Genomic DNA, 19925 nt, shown 5'->3' on the forward strand with positions numbered 1-19925 from the left:
CATTATTGTCAGTCCCAGAAACTATTTATGCCAATGTTTCAAATGTACTCATTAAATTGTCACCTCAGTCAGGGGGGTGTTTTTTTCCATTATCTTCTGTCTTTTTATAGACACCGATTCATTAAATTACTTAAAAAAAAGAACTTTTAGATGCAGCTTTGGAAGAAGGACAAAAGCCACTATACACCATTAACTAACATTTCACAAAATACCTTCAATTAAGAATGAACGCAACATATTTGTGACATATAAAATGCATGAAGAAACATATTTCTATGTGTGCAGTAAGTAAAGTTAAACTTACTACACACTACTATTGCAATTACTGCAATACCTCTTTACTTACAGCTCGTTTACATTACACCAGACTACAGATGTTTCCAAACTAATTTCATCACTACTTAAAACATTCATTTAGCTCTAACAGTGCAACCAGATTCAGTTTAAAAGTATTAGTTTAAAACATTTCTCAAGTTTCTCACTTTCTCCAGATCATTGTTCAGCTGCTTTAACATGACTTCCAGGTGGTAGAGCCGACCAGACAAGTCACTGGGCACCTCGTCACTGTAAACACACACAGCACACATTATTTGGCATACAGTGAACAACTGCGACACAGACATCCACTGCTTTTCGGTTCTGTAGGTCACAGGGGAAGACAGGTGTTTGTTTTTACACAGTTTGAACCTCCCAAAGCTCTTCGGTTTCAATAAGATCATCTGTTCACTGAGCAAAACACTCTCTGTGGAAACAGAAACTGTTCCAACAACCAACGGTTTCCTCTCATGACAATACACGCAGGTGTAGCACCCTGGGGCTTTTGCAGAGGTCAAATCCTGAGTCTGTTAAGTAAATCACCACAAGGTGGCAGTAGTGACTAGGTTTACAATATGGGAGGAATGAAACAGAGTCTTAAGAGTTCTCTGGCTGCACTAATTTACAACAAATTCGGTTTGCTTCATCTGTTTGGAGTTGAACTTGTCTTACCCGCTGAAGGTCGGAGTGGTCCGTGGTGTCTGAGGAGTGTGAAACTGGACAGGACTGATGACTGGTCTCATGTCTAGGCCTCCAGCCTGTGGCTCAGTCAGTGAGAAGAGGGAAACTGCTCTTTGTGCTGCAACAGAGACACATGATCGCTCTTTCTAAAAGCTGCAAGAGTCCCTTGGGATACATGAGAATATGCTTCTCAGCACAGGTGGAGCTGACAGCAGGGGAGGCCTTGGATCAAGTGTTGGCTTCAGTCAGTGTTTGTCTGTGCTGTGACAGTCTTTGAACACGAGGGACAGCACAGAGACCCAGAAAGGAAACAGTAGCTGGGAATCAGAGCAGGAGACTGGGTACCAGGTGTAGATGAACACTTGGGTCCCACTTTCTTTCCCAGGAGTGTCATGTGACAAAAGAGAGCTGGGAAGTAATACTGATCAGCCCCAAACACCGACACAAAAAAATCTCACTCCCACCAGGGGTTTATGATTTTGCACTGGTTAATTATATTTAATGGATCCTACTTTCTTTAAGTCTGTCCAAGTCTTTGTTACAACACAGCAATTGTATTGTTATCAATTTAGATTTGTTTTGCATTAAACTGAATAGTAAATGTGTGCATAAATCCTAATATGAAGATAGAAAATGTTAGCTGCTATGTACTATGTGTGAGTAAATGCAATGTTTTGCACAGTTAGATAATTTTAATAGAGCATATATAGAAACTTGCATCGCCCTGCCTGACTGCGGCTGCTACATTCGAGAGTTTTTGGTCCACCATAACGGAAACTCCCACAGAACAGTAAAAACCTCACACTGAGCATGAGTTGAACTTAATACTGAAGTGTCCGCCCTCACCTTCGTAGGCTTTAGCCGCATTGACCAGGCTGGACCACTCCAATCCACAGGCTGTGTCGGGAAGAGGCATCAGCCCGGGATCGAGCCTCCTCAAGGGGGGAACTTTGTCCTTCACTTCTGTAAGAGACAGCTCTGATGCAGACAGAGGCACTGAGGGACAGAACAGAACAGCTACAGTAAGTAAACAGACCTCTGCATCAAACACTGGCATCTCCATGCAGAACTTACAAGTGCAATAAATAGTGTAAATGACAATTATAACAGCAGCATTCAGTGTTTTCAAACTACCACTGAGCTCTTTAGTGATTTAAATAATGAAGTCTGGCCACTAAGAAACTCAGCACAACAGCACAGGCAGCAAACATCCAACACTGACTTCATAGGTTTTGTCCTCCTGCCTGAAAACAAACTGACAACAGTGTAAACTCACCCTTCTTGCCCTGCATGTGGTTGGAGTGGTTGGAAGAGACAGCATGCCTGCGAGTGGGGAGTGTGCAGGTGAACAGTACATCAGTCGGAGTCGTCTGGTTGTCAGAGTTGGCAAAGCTGGCGTCTCTGCGCCCACTGCACAGTGACTCATCGGAAAACGTGCGCTGCAGTATTCGTCTGGGAGACTACAGGGAGAGAAGTAACAGAGCTCAGAGCCATGAACATACGCCTGTTGACTAAAGCCTGGTATAAGTGATGGTGCGCTCCTCACTGGATCTCTCTGAGGTGTCTCTCCTGGGTTGTCCATGATGATTAGTCTCTTCAGGTCATCTTCGATGGTGCTCTTGTATGGCCGTCGTGGAGAACGCAGGTCCCTCAGCGATGCCCGGAGTCGAGGTTGTCCAAACACGTTCTTTGAATTTGTATCCACCTGCCTGGAAACACAAGACATGAGCACCAAAAAGACAAAAGCTCATGCAAGAATCGTTGTATTGATTATGTCTTGTTCCTGCATCGCTGCTCAGTAACCCAAACCATTTACATGTACATCTCCAGCCCAGCATCTGGTTTTCGGACCTTACTCTTCCAAAATAACAACACTCTCATGAGTTTTCTATTATTGTCTTGAAAGCGATTCCATGTTTACAATAATTTACTAATCTAAAACTGACATAACCAGAACAGCATGTTTCCCAACAATGGTTCCCAACCTTTGGGCCTCCAACATGGGGATGTAAGATAACCCTGAGGGGTGATGAGGTGATTAAGACGAGACAAAAGCAGTAAAAACATAAACAACACTGAACTAGTAAACTCACTCCATAATGATTTTCACAACATCACAATCTAAGCCTGTTCTTCCCACTAAAGATACTGTGACATATTTTAGCAGCAGACAGCAGAAACAGTTTGTGGAAGGTTTTAGATGGATTTATATGCTCGGTTAGAAGAGTTCTGATGCTCGATGAACATAATGTAAGCTCAGAGAGCAGGTACCAGGCCCCAAAGAAGATACTGTTTCTGTCTGTTGAGCTCAACAACAAACAAAAGCAGATCATTCTGAGAGCTTATATCTTACTTCTTGCTGCTGCTGCTGCTGCTGTCAGAGCCAGGTGTCATGGTGGCATTTGAAGTTGATGGGCCACTGTCCTCTGCCTGCAAGGCAGTTTGTCTGCTCTTCCCATATAAGGCCTTGGGGGCGGAACTGGACAAAGGTATGGTGCATAACTGAGCCGAAGTGGGTGTAGTTGTAGCAGCTCGGACAGGCCTCATTTTCTCTGCTGTTGGAGTCTTGTAACCCTGTGGTGTGTAGGCCCTGAGAGGATGAGCAGGACATACAGATATCCACATCAGCAACAATGGAAGTGAACAGATATCCCTGGAAAACAAGTCTGGATTTGACTTGCAAACACCGATATGTGGTTAATTTTAAACAGAAATGCTTTGACAGAAGTCAAAAAGTACTTGGTGTGAACAAGGTGAGGGACAGAATTAAGTAAGATAAATGAATTAATAAATATTAAATTTACTGTGATAATATTGTGCTGTCCAAACAAAAAAAGTGCTGTATAAGCCTCTGTATTGTTACCCTGATTAAAATCACTTTTAGTTTCATTGATCAACCAATTACACTACGTTGCTATGCTGCACAAGGGAAAAACAGCACCTTTAATGTCTTTTATCCATAATTAACAATAGTATGAAACAATCCTATATATCACTCAGAAGGTATTATTCAGCACCCGAAACAAACCATACAACATGACCTGTCAAACTACACCAGACCCGTGATGGATCACTGCTACCCTAACGCCTTCTGTTATGATTTTATGTCTAAATTATATTGTACACTAATGGTTCAACACAGCCCGGGCACAGACTGCAGCATTAGAGTTGATGGCATACAGGGTTTAAACACAAACTGTTTTAATCCAGCACAGAGTTGTTGAAGCCTTGTTATGTCTGTTATGCATTTGTTAGGTACAGGTGGCAGAAACAAGTCCACCAAAGGACTAGAAAGCTAATTGCCTTAATGTAGAGGTTTAATGTCATGTATTACTGTTTTTTAAAAAGGATCAGGCAGTGGTACATTACTGTTGTTTGGCATATCATTCACTAAAGATCATTCAAAACTTGTTACATACATTTGCCACTGAGCCAAGCAGCATTTAAACTGTACAATTCAGGCTGTACCATAAAAGCACAGATCTAGGCTAAATCTGCCATTTTCCATTGAGATTAATGTTAACTAATAATAAATAGGACCATAAAAGATGCATCTCATCAGGGAGTTGGTCCCTTACCTGGGTTTGAAAGCATCCATCTTATCAGAGCTGGAGCCAGGAGGCGGGAATGTCCTCGTCCGGTACCCTTGGTTCTGATTGGTTGTTGCTGGTGTGATGGGCGAGGACTCTCGTCTCTGTGTTTCTCCCCCACAGTTGCTCCTTCCCATGGACTTGTGGTACTGAGTACTGGGCATATTTCCGTGGCGACTGTTGCTGTAAGGCGTTGAGGCGTCTATGCCGCTGTCGTTGGACCCCCCCTTGTTGAGATGGTCAGGGTCAGGGTCAGGTGGGTCATTGAGGCAGACCCCGGCCCCTCCCCGCTCTCCTCCAGTTCCTCCGTCGAACCAGCGCTCGTCACTGTGGCTGCTGGAGGCGTTACTGGACAGAGTGTTACTGCTGGAGTGGCTCGAATACTGAGTCTCACCCTGCAGGGGACACGAGGGCAAGAGTCAGACAGTCACATTGAGAGGCAACGAGGCACAGAAGGTGAGAGATGAAGAGATGAGACAGAGTGATGACAGGTCTGACCTTCGAGTGTCTATTTGGAGAATCTTTCCCTGGGACATCCTGTCTAGTTATTCTCCTCTGTCCCCCTCCACCACCTGGTCCCCGAGATGATGACACTGGCACATGCCAGAGGGGTTCTAGGCAGAAAGCACACACAGACACTCACAGGATTAAAGCAAATTAAACTGAACCCTCATGGTTTTCTAAAGAGGATTAAATACTTATAGCACTTTAAACACCGACATCCTCCCACCAACCACTGCTAAATATCACACACTGTTATCTATACAAAGAAACCATGAGTGCATGTCAATGTTGTGTTTACAACTGGTTCCTCTTTTCCCAAGTGGTCAAAAATCAGTTAGTGCATATTCTGGATTTTTGACCTCCATTAACTCTTGAGCTGAGTTGGGCGACATGTTTATTAATATAAAAATATGATCATAGCTTTAAAGTACACATATAGTTTGGACATCAATGGTAAGGATGTGAAGGTGAACTACCTGTTTTGCAGCGTTCCATGGTGCTGTCTTGGCTGGTGAAACCTGAGGATGACTCCCCACTGGAAGTGATGTCCACGCTGAGGTGGGGCTCATAAGACAGCAGGGGGCGCTGTCCTGTTCCATAGCTACACAGGAGGAAGGAGGGTATGTTATTAATGAACACATTCATGCATTCATCCCACTGGCAATAGTAAAGTAAAATCACAAGAAAACTTGGCAAGCATAGACTATGGTCTATGGCCTGAATCTAAACACACACTAAACAAACACACAGTGAACTGCAGTGGGTCAGACAGGATTTGGTGAAGGGCACACACCAAAATGAAATTACCCTAATACAAGCCCTACAAACAAACAGTTTCAGTTTGAGATCTTCACTTTCTGTTTTGCATCTTGATGGCAGTTGATTAAAACAGGTTTTTCTGGTTGGATAAGATGTTATCAGCCTCCTCGCTGTGAGGAAGAGCCACCCACACAACAGGAGACTGTGCTTCCCTCCAGGAGACAGTGTGTTCATACATGTCTAACTGCAGATCTGAACACAGGGCATTATACAGTCTATCTTATGAACAATATAATCCACTTTGAGCACACAAACCACTTGTTATGAGTAACACTGGACATGTTTAATCAAGATCAAAGGAGAGACAGAGGAGAACTTGGGGAACAAAAGACCACACACACGCACCGGTCCGGTGAAGGTTTGTAGCGTACAAAGGGGCCCGGTGTGATTCCAGGTGGCCCTAGAGTAGAGAGGCAGACCAGGCCGGAAGAGGGCGAGGAGAAGCTGGCTGAGGGGTTTCTGTAGGGCAGCATTCTATCGCCTCCCGAGGGAGTCAGACTGTAGTGGTTCTCTGGGTAGCTCACTGGCCTAGAGGGCACACACAGGGTGATGGTTAACCAAGTGAAAACAGACTACTGGGAGGTATGTGCAAGGCTGCCAAACACCAGAAACCATTCATCCAAAATGATTACTGAATACTATTATGATGCAAAGAATAACCTTCCTCATGTAACACCAACAGTAGCCTGATAATTAGACTGGATATCTACTTCAGACGTATTTGGGAGCAGGGATTTGTTCTGCCTTAACCAAATTACTATAATTTAAGATGCAATGAAATAGGGGACCTACAGTAATGGTTGTTAGGAGCACTTTATGTTATGAAATACAGCAATTTAAGATCCATAATTTGTATAGGTTAACACCAACCTACATCTGAATCCCCACATTTTGCAGTTTTTTTTTTTTTAGATATTTTTATTTTATAATTTTGTAGTCAAAGGTGATGAGGGAGTCTGTGTATTGGGACACCTCTAAAAATAGCCCAAACTTTGTTATAATAAATTAACACAGAATGGTAGCTCTGACTCTCACCTTTTAGAGTTGAGGTGCTGGGGCTCTCTGTAGGGAACTGGCATCAGAGCCTTCTGTGAGCGTGGCAGTGGAGGTGGTGGGGGACCCATGGGAGCCCAGCGCTGTGGGTTGGGGGCACTGTGGAGCCCCGGAGGAATGGGTGGGCTGTCCCATCGCCACGTCGGTCGAGGGGAGGGTCGGTAGCCTGCCGCCAAAGGCTCAGGTTCTGGCTTCTGCTCCATGGTCTTCATCTCATACTCTTCGGTGCAGCCCCTAAAGAGAGAGAGAGAGAGAGAGAGAGAGAGAGAGGGAGAGAGGGAGAGAGAGGGAGAGAGGGAGAGAGAGAGAGAGAGAGAGGAAAGAAAGACAGTAGAAAGACAATAAGAAATCAAATGCGACACTGAAATGTTGTTCCTCCCTTTCCAAATCCCTATTTGGTCTGCTAAACACATCCTTCATCTGTGGGTCAGTAGAAAGCACTCCTCTCTGAAGACCTGAACTGCAGTTGAACCAGATTTGTGGCTTCTGTCCTAAGTTCAGAGCATGACAACTGCTCAATAACCTTCCTCAGACATTATCCACATTATCATCCTCATGCTTTGTGGAAGCTCAAAAACATAGCAGAGCTCACTAATGAGCTCCCCTGACACCGATGGAGGCAGAAAGAGAGGAAAGGAAACTGATTATTGGCACATCAGGACTCCATCTTGCCCACTGTGAGACTGAGGTTGTGTGTATTTGTGTGTGTGATAGCCCTCTAAAAGAGCATCTCATTTGAGGTCTTAGTATATACAATAAATACACATATATGCACACACGCTCACAGTTAATGCACTTTAAGTTCATGCTTAGTTCAAATGCATTTTCTTCAAAGATCCAAAAATAGCATCGATTAATATTTTTTACAAAAAAATTACACAGAAATGTAGCCTTTTCGCTCTGTGAGATAAAAAATTAAATATGAGAGGAAATGAAGATAGGATGACATTTATTCTCATCCATTATGAAATCACTGACAGCTTAAAGGAGTGGTCATCTGCATTTATCAACTCAAGACACAAACAACTAAAATGTTCTGGAGTATAATATCCAGCAGATATTTTTCTACACATCATTATTTCATCCACAAAGTCTATTACAGGAGAGCAGGGGGCATCAAATATGCATAAAGGATATATATAAATTAGATAAATGCCAAGAGGAAGAGAGAGAGAAGAAAAAGAAAGAGGTGACAATGGTGGAAGAAAAAATGGTGTCAAAGATGCATTGACCTGAAAAAAAAAATAGAAATGTAGGAGAAACCAACATCACAGCAAAGACAAAAAAAAACAACAAACAAACAAACAAACAAACAAAAAAAACATGACAGTGTGTGATGTGGCCTTTAAAGGGTCAGTTCACACAAACTAGGGCTGCAATTACAATTATTTTCGTTTTAGATTAAATAGGAGATTAATTAATTTAGTATTCAATATATTATTACAGTGGAAACTGTCCAGTCCAAGATGAAGTTTTAAATATTGTTTTGTCCAAAAGAGAGTTAAAGTTCACCCTATTTCCCCATTGTTTAAGATACAACTGAATCTTTCAGACTATTAAACAAACTGGCAAAAAGCTACACCATTATCAAAAGGATGCTTCAAATTAACAATCAAAAGCAGTTTAAGTGGATTCTAATTGGGACTGAATCATAAGCTTAAACCATAAGATTATGTTCAGTTCTATAGAATATAATTGTCAATTTACGCCCATTGATTAAAAAAAAGGCAAATCTGGATAAACAGACAAAAAAAATCATCTTGGAGGGAAAATTAATACTATTCATTTCTCCATCACATCCATTTTAAAGACTGACTATGCACTGGAAAGAAAAGCCGTGAATTGGTCTGACAAAACCTCAAGGACACACTGGAGCTCTCCCAAACACTGAATTAAAAGGCACAGCATTTGAAATAAATAAACCAGGTCTGGGTCTGCTTCACTGTAGTAATCCCTGATGGCATAAAAGACATTTGTCTTTCATTATGATTGTAACCCTGGGTGGAAGACATTCAAAACATACTTGTAGCTCCATCTAATGTTACAGAAGTGTTATCATACAAGAATACAGCAAAACAGAGACAGGAAAAAACAATTTCACAACTCACAGAGGGCAGTGGTAGGAGCACACAAAGCAAATCCTACAATATAAACAGACTTCCATATTGAATAACCCTGTAATCTGTGCAGGGAAAAGATCCTTCCTATTGAATATATGGTTGGTAAAAGGGATACATATAATTATTATGCCAATTAAGGAACTGAAAGAACAATTAAATCTAACTAATAAAGATTTACCAGCTTAGCTGGGCTAAAGAGGGAAGAGGGAGAGGAAAAAGAAACCTTGAACAAAACGTGAGATCAGTAGATATTATTTTACATCCCTGAAACTGTTTAGAAGGAGCTTCACCCAAGACAATAAATGCTGGAAATGTAGCAAGTGAGTAGGCACATTTCTACATGGCCTTTCTTGAGGTACTAAAAGCCACAGCTGAGTCTATTAGGGGATAAATCTTTCATGCCATCAGGGCTGACACTAAAGCAGTGTTTGGACTGGCAGAAACAGTTTTTATTGGAGCAGTCAGGCTTAATTTACATCATTGGTAGAGCCTGCAGAAACCTGGTAAACCAGAGTAGATCCAACTTATGACAGACTGCTTCTTTTGAAAAGAGTAAAAAATGTTCCAAGCAAAACTAGCCAAATCTGGCACAATTCAATTCAGTGTGTCCAAACATTTGACTGGTATGTTATGTTAGTGATGCACCATCTTAGAGAGGATGCTCTTTACAAAATACAAAGGAATATTGATGTGTTGAGGTTGTTCTTCTTAGTTGCTCTATTTATTAATATAGTGGCCAAATTTGGTTCTGGCTTTCTCCAGCAGGAGGAGGAAAGTAAATTTCCAAAGCTGTGACCAGCATAAATAAAGATCCAGGCAAAAATGTCATAGTATATTTCTATATGTCAAAATCTGGGCAAATAACACAAACTATCTGCATGGCAATGTACCAATAAGAAGGGTCAGGTAATTTGTGGAAATTGCCTGAAATGTCCCTTTAATGTTTAAATCTGGATTAATCCAAGAGGCTGATCACACTAAGGCCTCTATTCTACAACCAGTATGTAACCTTTTGACAACCAATGTGGAGATGTAGAGCGCCAACAAGAAGATGACTGACAGAAAATTCATTTGCTAAATTTATTTTGATTACAGATCACTTCAGTCTTTTCTCATGCTAATAATTTCAGCTCTAATATCTAACCCTAGAGAAATGTGAACAGAAGGACACACTCATGCATCAATATGTCCTTAGCAATTACTATAAATAGTAGCAGATATCAAATAGCTGTATTAAACATAAGTATAACACTGCACAGCTGTACTCTAATTAGAAACACTAATTAATGCGCACGCACGCACACACACACACACACACGCGCGCACACACACGAGTACAAACCTTAGAGCGAGCAGAGCCTACATCTGTCGACATGCAGTGTTTCTTCCATCACACTGGGTGAAGCGACACAGCTGGAGCTCCTCCCCACACACACACGCACACACACATTCACATGGTCAAACACACTACTGACATCAGTCACACCTCTTCTCTATTGCGTCCGTCCATCTCGTGTACGTCCGAGGCGGAACAGAAAGAAAAAACACTTCCAACTCTCGTCTCTGTCTTGCTCTCTCTTCCACCCACTTCTCTCACTCTCGGTGGTGTCGAGACACGTCCTCCTCAACCAGCGCTCCACTGAATACACTCAACCCTGCCTTTCTCTCTCGATCTCTCATCGCCCCCTCCCTCTTTTCCGTGCTTTTCATTTGCACATGGATTGCATTTTTAATTAATCACTTCCACTCGTTTATTCATTTCTTTTTTGTGGTCTCCTTTTTTTTCTTGCAGATTCCAGTCCTTAATCTCTTCCAATCTGCTTTCCTGGCACACAACGGCAAACGATTCAGAAAGAGAAAGAAAGAGAGAGAGAGAGAGCGAGAGAGAGGGGAAGGGGAAGAGTGAAATACAAGACTCTAATTATCAGCTGTTCCAATGCCACAGCAAAGTAACAGAGCGTGCGTGTGTGTGCCTGTGTGTGTCAAAGGGATTTAACTTGGTGTAATTAAACTGCCTCCAACATTAAAGAAATCTAACCATGGTGCGATCACAGAGACAGACGTAATTACTGTATTTAGAAGCCATGGTTCTCCATCAGAAACACACACACACTGTAGTTATTCTTCATCTCCGTACCCATTCTGGAACACCGTTCAGTCAAGGTCTTCAGTGCAGATGAAAGGATTCAATAGGATGATGGCAGGGAAAAGAAATAGATGATAATAAGATGAACGAGATGACTAGATATGAAGCAGAGAAAAAACAGCGACTGGCAGATTTTGTTAATTTATGTTAAACAAATGCTTCTTTCTTTTTTGTCTCGGTGCCTCATTTCGCCTTTTTCCTCTCACACCACTCATCGTTCTTTCTCTGTTTGCTCGCTTCCTCTTTTCGCAGACGCCCACACAAAATCCTCTCAGAACACTGGAGTCTGGCCACTATCTCACCAACGCTTTTGTGTGTTTGAGTGAGGACCGTCCTGTGCTCATTCTAGCTCGCCCTTGTCCTTCCACTACAGCGTGTCTACAGTGAGCACCTGCCCGTGGTGTCACCTACTGCTTCAACATCTGTATTTGCCGCAGCTGCTTGCAAATGAATCACCCTTATTAGTTTATATTCAAAGAAATATAACATGCACTTTAAACACACCTGCGAGGCCCTCCTTCTTCATATGGAGGAATGATGACCACTTTGACCGTGACAGACGTCCTTAGCAGGTCAATCATCTGTTCGTGAGTCAGTGTCACTGCAGCTACCTTGCAGATCTCTACCAGCCGACTGCCCTGCCTCAGTCCTGCCTGCCAGGCAAAGCCGTATTCCTCCACCTGCAGGAGAAAGCCACAGTCAAAGTCTTCAACCAAGCCAGTTATGTGAAAATGATGTGTAAATGACTGTTTCAGGACGAGATCTGGTGTGGCAGATGGTGATCTGACCGTACCTCAGCCACAGTGCCATCCATGCGAACATGGAAGCCCAGTTGTCCCAGTCCATTTCTTCTCAGAGTCATATCCACTGTCTCACATCCTATTGTCAATGACTGGGCAAAAACACAGGAAACATAAAAATTAATTAGGAAAAAAGGAGGAAAATAATTAGATTTTCACCACTAATATGTTCTTATATCTGTAGAAATAGTCTCTAGGAATTATCTTAACACAGTCTGAAAGTTGAAAGAAGAAAAAAAAAAATCATTTTATGCACATCATCACCTGAAACCATCAACCAGCATTCTGTGAACTTCATCAGCCTCTAATCTGCTTGTATTGAGTACATTTTGAAAGATTACCTCCTTTTTAAAACATTTTGCTTTCTCTGTTGGATTAACACAAAGCCTACTTAATCTCCTTTTCACTTTCATTTAATTCATCACAATTTTGAGGGATTATAAAATATAATTTATTTTAGTAGTCTAAAGACACTTCCACTGTGGAAATCAAACAATTTGGCTACTTTTAGAGGTTTCCTTTGGAGATTTTGACCACAGGTAGCTCTGTAGAGCAATGTCTTTGCAAGTGTGACCTGGTTTTGTTTGTATTATGCACCAACACAAAGATGAACATGCAGTTGGCCAGGGATTCATGCTACTGTATCCTTGAGGGTCAGTTGGTTGCAGAAACATGCAAAGCAACAAGACAATACCCAAACTAAGATGTCCAGCTAATAGGGATGTAAACATTACCAGGAAAGCAATGACAAGAAAATAGGAAAGAGAGAGTGAGATGCATCACAAGCCCATGAACCAGGCATGCTGTGTTTTATGGACAGAATCTGAGGCACCCAAAAACTAAAAAGTATCTAAATATTTCATTGGGAAAAGACATCAGAAAAATACTGAATTTAATGCTCACTTTGTGAATTAGAAAACTGAAATTAATACCTTTAAGCTCTAGTCATTCTTCTACCTACTATGGTCCCAAATACACACAAGCTAGGTGCTTCCAAGGCCACAGAAATGTACATTTGGTGGTCTGGTAGTCATCATCCCCTACATTTAAACTGGAACAACTCTAAGCTCTCACCTTTAACCTCTGCACCACTTCCCTGATGTCCTGTGCACAGCCCTCTGGTACCCGCACTGCGATGTGGTCTCCTCTACCATAGAAGATCTTCAGTGCGAGACGTTCCGGTGTCCAGCCGATCACGTCCGCACAGAAGCAGTTAAACACCACTTCTTTGGTGGAACAGTCTATCAGGAGCACATATTCAGCTGACAAACCCAAGGCACAAGGGAGCTCTGCCCCACCGCCACTAAAGTCCTGGGCCTGGACCCTCCACGCTACAGCTCCTGCGGCTCCCAGCTCTGCTCCCTCTCTTGCCTTTGTGCGCTCGCGTTTTTTGGATGCAAGGGAGATGAGGTTGTTAAGCTTTCCGGCTGAGTCAAGCGGTGTGTTGCTGATGTAGTTCTCAGCCAGGTCACGCAGGTATTCCTGCCGCGTTCGTGTTGCCATGGTGTGGAACTTCTCTGACTTGTGCGCTGCATTTTCTGCATTGATAACTTTGGCTAGAAGAAAATTACGAAAGGTTTCTGGGTCACGGAAGGTGACGCCGCTGGGGATAGGTGGGCCGAAGGAGGGCACATCCTTCATCCGTGTTACAGCAACACTGACAAAAAATAGGCAAGCCAGAAAGAATTTTAAGTGTAAGAAAATATTTATTATAGTTGTGCCTGTATGAATAATCGTTTGTTCTGCTCAAAGTGTTTACCTGTAATAGGTGTTTTCAGAGCAGGGGTTGTGCACACGGACAATAACAAATACATGCTGGAAGTGAGAGCGAATATTCTGAGGGGTGAAAGGTAACGCTCCAGGCTCTTGAAAGATTATGGTGACAATGTCATTCCCTATGTGCCTCTTCCTCAGGAGCTGAAGACAGAGAGAAGAGAAGACAGGAAAAAATAAATTAATAAAATGAACAAACATAATTTGCATGGGCACCACTGAAAGTCTGGCAAGGCTAATGAGAAATTGAGACGATCACTACTAGACACCAAACAACAGCTCTTTATGTAATTTGTTTTTTGGATTCTGTGTGGGCTATTTGTGTCTGTGTGCTGGTTTGTTCGTCTATCTGTGTTGGTGTAGGAAACATGGCACACAGTCCTGGCTGTGTCTGTGCTGCAGTGCTTGCCAATCCTCTCTTCATCTGCACAGGAAAGTGTGAAAGTACCAATTATGTAATCCAGCCCACTCCAGATACACTGAACCTCCACCAGGATGCCACAGGAGCACCCTTCACTTGCACTGCAGCTCCAGATTGGAAAATTCTGACTGATGTAACGGTTACAAACATTAACTACAATTTTTAGAATTGATCATTTGGAAAAAATGTTTGTTTTACTTAACATTTGGTATCTTTAGCAACATCTTTGGTATTTTCTATTTTAGCATTGATTCTAAATAGGCCTATTGCTAATATGCAAAAGATACAACAGTTATCTACTCATAAAAGATGAGAGTGCAGGGTTTGTGCACCACACTTTCTATCTCTGATAACCTTCATACTGGATACAGTATATTTCTCCTTCATTCCTAATCGCTCTGCTCACCCACTGCAGGTTATTTTTAATGGCAGATGCTGCCACCTAGAGGAACATCTGAGCATGTAGCTGTCCTTGCTGCTGCAACCTCCAAACTCTGGATGGAGTTACTGTGCTATTAATTAAACTCCACTAGAACTGCTTAAACACACTTTTAATCTGCACAGTTAAAAAGGTTCTTACTTACCTTTTACAACCTTTTTACTTAAACACTTTATTCAAAAAACTCATATGTATAACAATACACTGCTGTAAGTCTGACAACAAAAGGGTAGTTCTGCAATATGCACAATTAATTTATGATGTTTTTAAGAAGAGAACAAACAACTTCTCCATAACCTACACTGTTGTGCAGTGATGGTGCTGACACACTGAAAAGCGTGTACACTAATCCTGAGCACCCACAGGGCCTGTCTGAGCACGTGTTCACCCGTGTGAGCAAACACTTATGCAAAGTATTAAAAATGCCCACACGCAAAATGCTATCGTGCACACAGGTCACTCACACACACAGTCCATGTTATAAACACACAGTACCCGAGAGAATGTGTAGGAAGAAATAAAAAAACAGGGAGAAAATAAAGAAACTACTCAGTACCGAACCCCACCCAGCTCTGATCCCGTTAAAGAATGAGAGGCAAGAGAGGGCAAAACAAAAAGTCAGTGAGTAGGAGAAGACAAGAGGAGCCAAGACATAGAAAACAAAAACTATAAAAACACAAGAGGCTGAATAAAAGAGGAAAGAGACTCCAAATGAGCAAGGCAACACAACTCATGAGTTTCCACTTCATGAGTTTTTGCTGCGGTTTACGACCCAGAACAAACGTCAGAGGCTTTAAATAACAGCCACAGAAAAGCTTTGAAAGGCTCTGGGTGACAAAGGATAGTCTTGGACATATTTTTCAGCTGAACACACCCGTGTTTGACCTGCGACACAGCTATACTGCCCCAGGTGGTGGTGCTGTATTTTTGCCAGGGATACTCAAAACCTCTTACCTGCTGTGGGTTGTTTGGCATGTATGGCAGCATGGTGGACACGTGGAACATGACCTCATAGCCCTGATAGGTGGTGTATAGGGAGTGGGTACCCGTTGAGTCCGCTGGAGAGAGGAGAAAGATATTTTTAACGTGACACCAGTTGATGCTGACACACTCTGTCAAGTTTTTGTTAAGGCCTTAATAAATTAGGACAGGGAATGAAAGGGATGCTCGCCCCCACTTCTCTCTAGTGAATATCTAAATTTCTCAATGAACGTACGGAGCAAGTGACTTCAAAATAATTGTGCCTACAGTAGTATTTTTCTATTTTTATCTTTTCTGCTCTGCAGAAAGCAGATTTTATCCATAATAGGAGATCACATTCAAGTGAAACATCTATTACAGTGTTAATAAGGTGAACCGGTATGCAAGCTGAACTTTGTGCAGCTGTGGACTTTAAAATGACAGGATTCAATTAGAACGTGCAGTGCTGAAAGTGCTTAGCAAATATTAATGTTTGATCTTCTAAGGTTCCTACTGTTTGTTTAGAGTGACCAACTTCAACAAAGATGTGCATGTCTGTAAGAGGCTCTTACTCTTTGTGTCGAGCTGTGCAGCGTATTTGTCGAAGCCTTTGAGAAGCACCTGCTCCCCCAGCAGCTCCAGGAAGGCAGAGAAGGCGGGAGACGCCTCCTCATTATTGTACATCTCCTCCTCTGTGCTCTGGCCTGCACGGCACAGCAGAACACCCACCTTGTGTTTCTGACTTAGCTACAAGGCAGTGGAGAGATAACATTAACATAACAGAAACAAATGAATCACCATATTCAAACACATTTAAAACACCACAGTCTGACGCTTGAGCTTCTAATGAAACTTAATGAAAAGGTTGGTGTTACAGATAACTATTTACCCAAACGTAGCAGTTTTATTTTGGCTTATAAAGCACCTGCACAAACAACAATAGGCTTACTGCTGGCAAAACTCCTTCGCCTTGCACTTCACCCCCCATTAAATAAGCGGTAAGATAAGATGGATAAACACATGCACACACATGCACACTCATGCTCAAACACACCACACCCTGCTCCACGCAGCTTTCACTGCCCTCAGCCCAATTTTTGTACTGTGTATCAACACTAAATCAATTATGCAGGTTTGACACACTCTGCCCAGGCATACCGCATGTTTCCTTATCATTTTATATTTCTTGCTTTGTGGTCATTTCAGCCCACCTGACTTATACTGACTAACTCTGTGTTTTGCTAGTGTGAATGAAGGTATTGTTGCTGCTGGCTCTAACTGTCCAACCATTTTTTTTTTTTTTTTGCACAAGCCTAAGAGTAACATGCAAATACAGTCACATGCATATAATTTACCCCTTGTTCATCGAGTTTAAGGAGCTGCTCAGTGACTTTGGGTGTGCTGAGTGCAAGCCTCAAACAGGAGATGTTGAGCTCTGGGACAACCTGCTCCAGGACCTCTTTAAGTGGGAGTCCACGAACCGTGCCGTGTCTCCCCGTAGATGCCACTGCGTCTTCTAAAATGGAACCTCGCAGGGTCACCAGCTGTATGTGGGGAAAGAACAAGCGCTGTAAAACTAGAAGACAATACAACTTTAAGACTATAAATATTTCAAATTACATTGAATATGTAACAAAAAAAAAAGAAATATATATATATATATATATATATATATATATATATATATGTAATGAAATCACTTTATTCAGACTAGAAATATTATATATACCTGTACCACTTTTTATCAGTTTATTCCCAATCTTGGGGACAGAATACTTGCTGACCCTCTCTCTTAATAAGATTACAAGATTACTTGACCATACACTTGCAAATCACGTTCTGAGATATTATGGGCTCTCTTGCAAGCACAGCACATTTAATATCCACATGCAATCACTGTGTGTAAGGACGGTATTGGTATTAATATAGCTGTATTGATTCTGGTCTTTCTTCATTGGACGGTCAGACATCAGGCACAATTACAGTATAATGCCTCTCAAATTCAGAGCTTGGATGATTAGACAGCCTCACTGCTCGTTATGTGCACTGCTGGCTTGAAGCACTACACTTTTTACCTCTGTATGGTGAATTAATATTTTGCTCAGTGTTGTGCTGCCACAGGGTGTTGCTCCCTGGTGAGGGGAAATTGACCTGCTTCAAAAACAGTAAGACTATAATAACCTCAGATACAGTAGGGAGGAGAGGGCTGCTCCATTACACACACACGCACGCACGCACGCACGCACGCACGCACGCACGCACGCACGCACGCACACACGCACACACGCACACACACACACACACACACACACACACACACAAGTCCATTAAAAATGCATGGCAGACTCTGGAGCTAGCAGGGGCCAGAGGGATGGTGAAACCTCAGAGAGTCAGGTCTGCCACAGAGAAATAAACTGACACACAGCTGAAGTTATGGACCAATTGTTTCGACTCGTCTGCTTCTGTGCAACACAGTGAGTGAGTGACTGCCACATGCTGAGCAGGAATGTCAGAGTGTGAGGGTATGAATGTGTGATGGAGGGAGAAAAGAGGTTATACAGGTTATACAGCATTGCTTACCCACCTTGCGGGGTCAGCAATGCTGCAGAGAATTAACTGACAGACTTAAAGAGGGACAGATATTTGAAAACAGCTGCAGCTTGAGTGAGAGAAAATAAACTCTGCAATCAATCTTTTTTTTTTTTCTAGTGTGGGAACAGTAGGCCTGGGTCTGCTGGCTGTGTCTCATAGCTGAGCTCTGTGTACTTAGATGGTGGAAAGGCTCCATTGTGGTATGAGACCTAAGGTGATGAGGCCAGTCAGCCATGTAATCCAGCTAAAATCAACACCGCACCAGCCACACAGAGTAATACACTCAGGATAAAACTACAGGAACACAGCAAAAAGATGAGATAGACCTTGACAATACTAGACAGGTGTTTAAAAAAATAAGGTGTAAGAAGGACATTTAAATAACTGTTCATAGCATTCATCTATCTAACACAACCAATGATGTCTGCACTTTTTAAACACCCAACAAAAAAGAAAACAAAACACTATCAATCTGCAGTCTGCATTAACTAGTCTGGTAATCATTTTTAGCTAAACTAAACAAATCCATTGGTCCAAGCTTCTCTATTGTGAGTAATAGACCATTTTATTTCTTTTTTATCATAGTAAACTGAAGATTTCTAGGTTTTGCTCTGTTAGTCAAACAAAATAAATACTTTGAAAATAATCCCTACTTCAAGCCTTAAACACAGTGTTTCTAAAACTGTGTCTATGATCAAGAAGTAAAGTCATACCATATTTTTTTATACAGGACAATAAAAATGTTTTGTACTGTGGAAGAAAAAACTCTGAAAGCAAATGACTAGTGCGTAGTTAAGTCATAAACAAATTAGGATGACACTGCAGCAAATCATCACTAAATCTCCAGAATCATCAGCTAATCATTTAATATAATACAAGCGTTTGATCCATTAAAGGAGGAAAGTGGTTGGGTGAACTTCATGTAGGAGCAGGCCAAGTGCTTGGGCAGAGCAGCCAGTGTTTGGATTTTGGCTTTTCTTTGCTGAGGCCAGCAGGTGGAATTTTCCACTAGCAGAGCGCAGAAAGGGGGTGAACTAGAGGTTATAAATCAGGGCAAAGAAGGTGAGAAGAGTCACATATAGGGACACAAAGGGAGAACTGTGTAAAATGAAAATAAGTAAGCAATCTACTTGAGCATGCACACACTCTCTGACTCATCACTGTCTCATCATTCAGAAATTCCCGTGACACACACACACGCGGCAGTTTGTGCATACCTCGCTTGTCCTGACAATGAGCCGGTACTGGTACTGATCTTTCAGGTCTTTGGTGTCTTCCAGTTTCTCCCTGTGGATGCTCACAGCCACAGGACCCATCTTATCATCTGTCCCAAAGTAGTTTGAGTGCTCTGGTGAAGACAGGGAGATGTATAAGAAAAGAGGTACCAGATACAGTGTGTGGGTTACATTGGCCTGACAGATGTTGGGCAATAAGTAAACCATATACATGTTATCTAGTAATCAATACTAATCAATTGATATAGCTGATCAAAACTGATTAGAAAATCAATTTTGATAACCAAAGGAATAATCCAGAAAAAAATACATCAAAAGAAATCTGAGAATTAAAGGACCACGAGGTTGTGCAGTTGTAGACAGGAGACATTTTCCTGATGTTTTGCTACACTACAAACAGAGATACAATAAAATGCAGTTCAGCTCTATGTTTAACAACAGCCGGAATAAAGCTATAAGGGAACAGATATGTCCTCA

The 19925-nt window shown here is 42.0% G+C and overlaps 1 protein-coding gene and 1 long non-coding RNA gene across 4 annotated transcripts in view; one reads left to right on the plus strand and one right to left on the minus strand.

The window, feature by feature from the left end:
* Positions 1-19925, minus strand: part of sipa1l3 (signal-induced proliferation-associated 1 like 3) — a 63767-nt gene that overhangs the window by 3711 nt on the left and 40131 nt on the right. For all 3 annotated transcript variants that reach the window (XM_026299152.2, XM_026299150.1, XM_026299151.1), the window contains 19 exons: positions 19431-19561; positions 16977-17165; positions 16194-16368; positions 15616-15719; positions 13788-13945; positions 13103-13685; positions 12022-12120; positions 11733-11908; positions 6945-7196; positions 6255-6437; positions 5567-5691; positions 5085-5200; positions 4575-4981; positions 3350-3586; positions 2543-2705; positions 2273-2456; positions 1843-1992; positions 988-1114; positions 483-564 (listed from right to left, as the gene is read on the minus strand). In XM_026299152.2, the coding sequence (XP_026154937.1) occupies positions 483-564; positions 988-1114; positions 1843-1992; positions 2273-2456; positions 2543-2705; positions 3350-3586; positions 4575-4981; positions 5085-5200; positions 5567-5691; positions 6255-6437; positions 6945-7196; positions 11733-11908; positions 12022-12120; positions 13103-13685; positions 13788-13945; positions 15616-15719; positions 16194-16368; positions 16977-17165; positions 19431-19561 (3641 nt within the window). The remainder of the gene's footprint in view (positions 1-482; positions 565-987; positions 1115-1842; positions 1993-2272; positions 2457-2542; positions 2706-3349; positions 3587-4574; positions 4982-5084; positions 5201-5566; positions 5692-6254; positions 6438-6944; positions 7197-11732; positions 11909-12021; positions 12121-13102; positions 13686-13787; positions 13946-15615; positions 15720-16193; positions 16369-16976; positions 17166-19430; positions 19562-19925) is intronic.
* LOC113125601 (uncharacterized) lies at positions 1880-11556 on the plus strand. Its single transcript, XR_003295166.2, has 3 exons — positions 1880-2018; positions 5578-5710; positions 11481-11556. It is a non-coding gene; the product is annotated as an uncharacterized LOC113125601 (long non-coding RNA).

Source organism: Mastacembelus armatus, chromosome 13 (assembly GCF_900324485.2).
Source record: "Mastacembelus armatus chromosome 13, fMasArm1.2, whole genome shotgun sequence".
NCBI classification, from domain to species: Eukaryota; Metazoa; Chordata; class Actinopteri; order Synbranchiformes; family Mastacembelidae; genus Mastacembelus; species Mastacembelus armatus.